General features: G+C 64.1%; 1 protein-coding gene across 1 annotated transcript in view; it reads right to left on the bottom strand.

Annotated features, from left to right (window-relative positions):
• Positions 1–7093, bottom strand: part of NCOR2 (nuclear receptor corepressor 2) — a 179833-nt gene that overhangs the window by 3223 nt on the left and 169517 nt on the right. Inside the window, 7 exon segments of the mRNA XM_039879488.1 lie at positions 14–100; positions 2717–2770; positions 3478–3626; positions 4225–4374; positions 5096–5289; positions 5728–5873; positions 6078–6249. Of these exon segments, the coding sequence (XP_039735422.1) occupies positions 14–100; positions 2717–2770; positions 3478–3626; positions 4225–4374; positions 5096–5289; positions 5728–5873; positions 6078–6249 (952 nt within the window).

The raw sequence follows: 7093 nt of genomic DNA, 5'->3' as shown, positions 1-7093 counted from the left end.
CGGTCATATTTACCCATGAGCGCCTTTCTAATAATGGCCTCCAGCCCCATGTTGGTGCTGGCATGCTCCTGCACGGCCTGGTTTCTGCAGGTCATGAGGCCTGGGAGAGAGACACACACGTACACACACACGGGGCCGGAGGGACACGGGGAGACGGGGAGAGAGAAGCGGGGGGGAGGAGAAGAGAGAATACACAGTGAGCAATATTTTGGCAAAGGACAGCTGGCCCCCCCCCTTCCTCCCCAGCTAGCCTCTCCTGTGGGTGCAGGTGGGGAGGCTCCTCCATGACTGCCCTGGAAGTCAGGGGGCACTTCAGGGAGGGTGGTGGGGCTCGGGAGGTTAGAGGACTCCCCCGCCCCAGCCTCCTTCCCACCCTGCCCTCCGGGAAATCAGAACCCCCTTTCTGACCCCCAATTCCAGCTGGGACTGCTGCTTTTGTTAAATTCCGAGCGGCCTCACTAAGGGGGAACGGGGCGAGGTGTGGGGGAGGGGCTCAGAGGGCCACCCCGCTTCGGGAAGGGGCCACTGGGAGACCAAGTCGAGCCAGCGGTCGGCACCGGGTACGGGGAGGGAGGGCCACCCTGGGTCCCAGGGGCTGGCGGGGGTCGCCGGGAGAGACTCGGGAGGAAGGTGACTGCACGGTCTCCCCACCGCCCCCACCCACGAGGCCGGGGACTCCCAGTCCCGCCGGCCTCTCAAGCTGGGCCTAACTCTCCCCACCCGGAGCCACGAGGAGAAAGAGGTGCAGAGACGGACGGTGAGGTGGGGGTCGCAGCCATGCAGTTACGGTGCGTGCGGGGGGACAGGGCAGAGCTGGAGACAATTGCGTGACCGCCCCCGGCCCAGCCACCCCGTCACAGAGTGGCCGAATCGACACGCAGGTCCCGGACGCCCTCCGTCACGTCCCGTTAACTAAGCCTCCTTTTCTGGTGACCAGGTTTCTCATCTCATTTTTTGAAAAATTTTCCTTGTGACCCATTCTGGGGACTTTTGCAAATCCCGGTGGGGTGTCTCTTTTCAGCGTTTTTAGCCCCAAGCCCACTCCGCCCGCCGCCGGGAAATACGCCCACGGATTTTGAAACTTCCGCTCTGAGCGAACATACGGACACCGAGGGCGCAGAGCACGCATCTTTCCGAGCGAGACCGAGGGCCTCTGTGAGGCTGGGAGTCACGCGGCCGCTTCGAACATCCCGTTTCCATAGCAACCAACTGCCAACTACATTGTTTCTTCCTTTTCGTGTCAAAGCCGTTCACAACCAGGGACACCCTCTCCACACTTTAGGCTGTGTCTTAGCCACTTTTCATCAACACTTAAGAGACAAAAACCGACAGAAAAACGAAAAGAACCCCATGCCCTCAAGAAATAGCAAAATGTCCAACGAGATTGAGCACTAGAAAGAAACGGTATTTACAGTCCTACAAAATAAGCAAACATTGGAACAGGGGGAGGAAATGACGCAAGGGACACAGGTCGTGACGGTTTCTGCTCAGATTAGGGATCAGAGAGGTGCCTGAGCCTTTACCCGAGGTCACGGCCGTGAAGTGACCGTGCAGGGCAAGGAGACTGACGGGCTCCAGTCACCACGGCGAAGCCCGGCGCCAGGCGTGCACAGCAGAGACCAACAGCTGGGAACATTTTTTGTGTGTGAACAGAACGATTTTTTTTTAAAAGGGTCAAATACAGCTCACACACGCGGTCTGGCCCAAAGCACTGCACCTCTGCAGACACGTGCACCTGCGCGTCTGGGGCCTATGTCAAGATCCGGAACGTTCCAGAAGCATCCATTGCTAACCATCTTGTTGTTTCGGCCACACCGGCTCCTTCCTATTGCCTGAGGCTTACTGGGGAGACAGACGCGCCCTCTCAGCTTGGAGGCCCTGATGGCTGATAAAATCCTGGCTGTCCTTGCTCACCAGTCCCCGGGAGGCCGGCCCATCTCCCACAGCTCTGCAAATCCCCGGCCGCCGCCCCGGGGCCACGGCCTGTCCATGGGGGGGCGCGTCACCCCCAGTCGTCTCTGGGCTCAGACCCCCGACACCACACTCACCAAGGCGCCGGCTGAAAGCCCCACCCAAGTCCTTCCCTAGAAGCAACAGAAAACGGGTGGCCCCTACCAGAGGCTGGGGTCCAACCCCTAGGCCCCCCCCGTCCCCAAGTCCAAATATCACGGAAGGCTTAAGTGTGGCTTAAAAACGTGTGTGAACTTGACACCATCTCCACGACACAGCGTCAGTGTTTCCCCGCTCAAATTTCCAAGTGGAAGGGATGCGCTGCCTGCGTGGACCATGAGTGGAGCCTGTGCGCCCCAACACAGGCCTGCCTCCCAGCCGCACACTCGCAGGCCCCTCCGAGGCCCGGCGGTGGGCTCCCAGCAGCTGTGCCTGCATCTGTGCAGGGGGGGCTCCTGCCGCTGTGCCTGTAGCTGTGTGGGTGGGGAAGGGGTCTCCCGCAGCTGTGCCTGGCCAAAGGCGCCAGTGGCCCTCAGGGTTCAACGCCACATGGAGACGTCGCGCTGAGCCCGTAGGCCACACTGCCAGCTTCATTCAGACCAGAGGAAGGGCGCCTGAACCAAGGGCCCCTTGTTGTCATGAGTCTGGCTGGGGTGGGGGCCCCAGGGGCCTCTAAGGCCATGCTCCCTGACTCTCCTTCCAGGCCCCCATGCCCAGCCTGACCTCCCCAGGACGTGGCAGTGACGGGAGGGGGCTGGACGGTTACCTGCTCCGGTGATGGCGGGCATGTTGAAGATCTCTGTCCCAGGCTGGCCAGTGTCTGGAGGGTGTGACGAGATGGGTGAGACCACAGGCCCGGGGCCCAGGAAGCCAGCCACCCGCTCTGCCCGCCACTGGCCACGACGAGGACCACGCCTGGGAGCCTGTCCGGGGCAGAAGGGCCCGGCAGATCTGGGGGGCCCGAGGTTGTGCATTTCTGACTAGCTTGCCTGGGCTGCCGCCTGCTGGCCGGAGCACTGTGCTAGGCAAGGCTCTGGAGGTACCCGCCAGGGCCAGCGACTATCTGCAAGGTGGCTACTCCAGTCTCAGAAAGAGAAGCCCCTGAGATGCCCCAAACCTCCCTGGCCAACCAGCCTTCCTGAGGCTGGGGCCGATTCCGTAGCCATGTGCTCGCTTGTGACATGCTATGTGCCAGGCACTGTGCCAAGGGTGGGGGACCAGGCTAGGGTTGACGCCCACCAACCACATCCTGGGGGACGGTCATGAATGGGATGAGCGCCAGGACTGGGGGACACACGGGCCCCCGGTAGGGGTCTGACCCAGAGCCGTTCGTGCGCGCATTCACAGAGTGCCCGCTGCTGGTCTTTCCAGTGCCACTCTGGACTGGCAAGCGCCTGCAGCAAGGAGAGAGGCCGCTGGGGCCTCTCAGACGTGGGAAGGGTGGTTGGCCGGGCCACCTGGCTCTGGAGAGCCCCGCCGTGGGTCCCTCCCCCGGGCCGGCTCCCCGCCCCCGGGCGGCCCCCTTACTGTATTCCGGCTCGTTGCGGTTGTGGGTGTTCAGCTTCTTGTTGATCTCCTGTTTCTTAGACTTGACCATAGCGGAGTTGCTCTCGGTCAGCTTGCTGAAGAAGGCGGGCGGCTGGCTGGTGTTGCCTGGGGACTTGGAGCCCATCCTGCTGCGAGGGTCAGACACCCGGGTCAGTTCGCTTGGCACTGAGCCTGCAGCCTCTGGGGACGGGGCACTCGCCACCTCGGCTGCCTTAAAAATCCAGAACCCAGCTTCCCTGGTCCCACGCCTGCATCCCCATCTTAGGGGCTACGTCTCCTGACATCGTCTCTGTAGTGAGCCCGTCCTCGGGCTCAGGGCATCTCTGGGGAGCCGTGGCTGCCCTGGGGGCCCATACCTGTCCACTTGCAATAGCCTCCGACCCCCCCGAAAAAGGCCTTGGGAGCCAGAGGGCTCAGACCACGTCTTTCCCCACGGCCAGCAGGCCTGGCCTTTTCTTCTGCCCCTGCCCCACACCCGCTCCACCACGGCCCAGCCCATCCCGCTGATGACTTCTCACAGCCTCCCTGAGGGCCAGCAGCTGAGAGACCCGGCCCGAGGCCCGAGGAGCTGCCGCCGAGGTCTCCCAGGGTTGTGACATTTGCGTGGCAGGTGTGAGGTCCCCCAGCTGCACACTGAAGCCCTTGTTAAACCCTAAGGCCACGGGTGGGCAAGGGGCTGAGTCTGCAGCTCCCGTGGGCGTGGGGGGTGGGCACGCATGATGGTACCTGGGTTCCACCTGTTCCCCGTCCTGGTACAGCAGTGGGTACATGGTGGCCCGGGGGTGCCCGGGCTCCACCATGCCCTCCGGTGGGGACACGGGCTCGATACCGTCCTCGCTGCCACCCAGGGCTGACGTCTTGCTTGGCTCTGGAGACCTAGGAGGAGGGGTCCGGGCCGTGTCCAGGGCTCAACGCTCTCCCTCTCAAGGGACGCAGCCACCTCGCTCCCCCGGCAAGCCCCGCCCCCCTTAGCTCGCCCGTCCTGTACCGGGCCAGGCAGTGGCCGTTTCGGGTGTTGTGAGCCACTCGTGGTCTCTGTCCTAAGTCCTTCCTTTGTTTTCAACAACCTTTTAAAAACGCGAGCTACCTTTAGCTCGTGGCCTGGGCACAAATAGGCTATGGGCGGGACCTGGCCCATGGGTGGCGTTTGTTGACCCCCGCTGTGCCCCCAAAGACAGGCTGCTGTCTTCCACCTGCGCCTCCCTCAGGCGGCGCCCCCTGTCGGAGTAGCTCCTGTCCCTAGAGCTGGGGGCCTCCCCTCTCCTCACTGCCCCCAAGGCCCACGGGCGCCTAGGGCGTGAGCATGTGTGTGCCTGCGCCCCTGTGGGCAGGGGCATCGACTCACTTCTCATGCCTTTGTTCCTTCACCCGTGAGAGGGGCCAGAGCTGCCCACACGCCCTGTGCTGTGCGAGAGTCCCCCTCACACGTGTAAGGCGTCTGGCTGGGCACCTGGACCCCTAGAGTGGGACGAACGTGCCAGCTGCTGTCTACCAGCCATGACCTTGGGTAAACACTGCCAGCTTCTGGCCGCGGTTCTTCATCTGTTCACAGGCACACACCTCTGACCAACGAAAGGTTCCCTCCCCCGGAGCTCACCTCTTGCCCCCTTCGCTGTGGGGGGAGCCACGGGCTGGGGCCCCGTGGTCCGGGGGTGGGAGGTAGAGGTCGCCGGGTGGGCGGCGGAGGTCCAGGACGGGGCAGCTGGCTCCGGGGAAGGAGTAGAGAGGGGCGGGGAGGGGTGTGCTGAGCTGCTGTGGGTGGTGCCGGGTGTAGTCCTGCGTGATGACCTCCTGCAGGCCAGAGGCACGGGGTCAGGGGCTGCCACCCGCCAGGCCTTCCAGGGGCGCTAGACTGAACGCTGAGGGCATGCGTACTTCGGGCCTGGCCCCCAGTGGCCTCGACGTCCCGCGTGCCTAGGGTCGGCCGCTTGGCCAGAGGTCTCAAACTGGTGGTCCCGCACAGGTCGGGAGCCACGGGCCATTGTGGGTGGGTTGTGGGTGACGGGCTCACACCGAGTCTCCAAGAGTTGGACGAGGGGCGGCTACGGAATCTGGGTTTGAGACTCTGGGATCCCTGATGCTACTCCCCTCCCCAACCCCAGGTGCCCGGTCCTCACCACCAGAACTCAGTTTACCCACCAGACCAAGGAGCTGCGTGACCTTCCCTTCACCCCTGCCCCCGCCCCAGGCGCAAAGGTGGGGAGGAAGGGGCAGAGAAGGGGTAGTTACGCTGATGTGCTGTGCTAGAGTGACCACCCGCTGGTGGGCTTTGACCCCCGGGGCGGTCTGGTGCAGCGGGCTGGCCGACGGCTGGCTCTCGGGCAGCGGCCGCAGGTGTGCGAGGTGTACGGCCTCACCGCCGAGCTTCCCGGGGCCTGCGGGCACAGCAGAGCTGGTCAGGGGGCGGGGGCGGACGAGGCGTGTGCCCAGCGGGGTGCGCCCGCGAACGAATGCCAGCTGCGGGACCAAGGCGACTCCTCCGCCTCTGGGCGCCTCGGCCTCCCTGGCTGCGTGGTGGGGTCACGCCTGTCCCTAGCCTGCAGGGCTGTGTGCGGGCGCGGGGCAGGGTGGGGCCCTACCTGACTGCTTGTGCCGCAGGTCCCCCTCCAGGTGGCTCTTGTCAAGCTCCTCAAGGTGCTTGGGGAGCCCCTTGTCATGGGTCAGGCTGGGTGAGCCCACAGGGCTGACGGGCTCCACCCCGTCGGGGCTGTAGCTGCCGCCATGGTAACCTGCAGCAGGGCAAGGCCGAGGTCAGGCCAGACCAGGACTTCGAGCCAGGCCGCCCCGCCCAGCACACCCTCCCCTGCCCTCCCATGCTGGCTGATCCCCCCAGGCCGCAGCAGGGGGCTTGGGCGGATGAAGAGAGAGGGTGAGCTGAAGCTCAGGCTGCCGGCTGGCCAGGGGCAGGGTGCATTAAGAAAGGAGAGAGAAGGGGCTTCGGGGGGAGAAGGAACGGCAGAGAGAGACAGATGGAGAGAAAACGGACGGGACACACCTGAAGACAGGCTGAGGCAGACAGATCCGGAGGGAGAGAGAGAGACAGGTGGGGTGGGGAGGGCCAGACACGTCTCGACAGTGGGGCTGGGGGTGGGGTGTGAGGCAGCGGTGACAGGCCGGAGGGAGGGAGGTCAGTGGGGGGTGTGGCAGGGAGTGACGCTCGGGTCCCAGAGAACCCCGAAGTCTCCAGTCCAGCAAACAGGGGCCCCGAGCTGGGGCCTGAGGTGGGAGGCAGGGCACGGAAGATTTCTCTTTTCCCCAGGGATGCTGGGTGGTGGGTCGGCAAGGGGGACATGGGACCAGGGGACCCCCAAGTCTCCTTCATGACCCAGGCAGGATGCAGGGGTCAGGCTCCCTGCTCCTCTTGGAAAGTGGGGTGCTCCCTTCCCCTCCCCATCCTTCTTGCTGGGTGTCGTCCAAACCAAACTCATCCGCACACGGCAGCAGGCAAAGGCCTCGGCCTGAGCCCCACTGCGGCCCACTCCCTGCTCCCCAGACGAAGGCGCAAAGGGGGCGGATGGCAGGCACGGTGGACGTCGAAGTCACAGATCCATTCATTAAAGGAAAAAAAAGCGAAAATCCAAAAAAAAAAAAAAAA

The sequence above is a fragment of the Pteropus medius genome, unplaced genomic scaffold (genome assembly GCF_902729225.1).
Source record: "Pteropus medius unplaced genomic scaffold, Ma_sr-lr_union100, whole genome shotgun sequence".
Taxonomy (NCBI): Eukaryota; Metazoa; Chordata; class Mammalia; order Chiroptera; family Pteropodidae; genus Pteropus; species Pteropus medius.
Note: the sequence above shows the minus strand (reverse complement) of the source record. Positions and strands in the feature narration are given on the sequence as shown.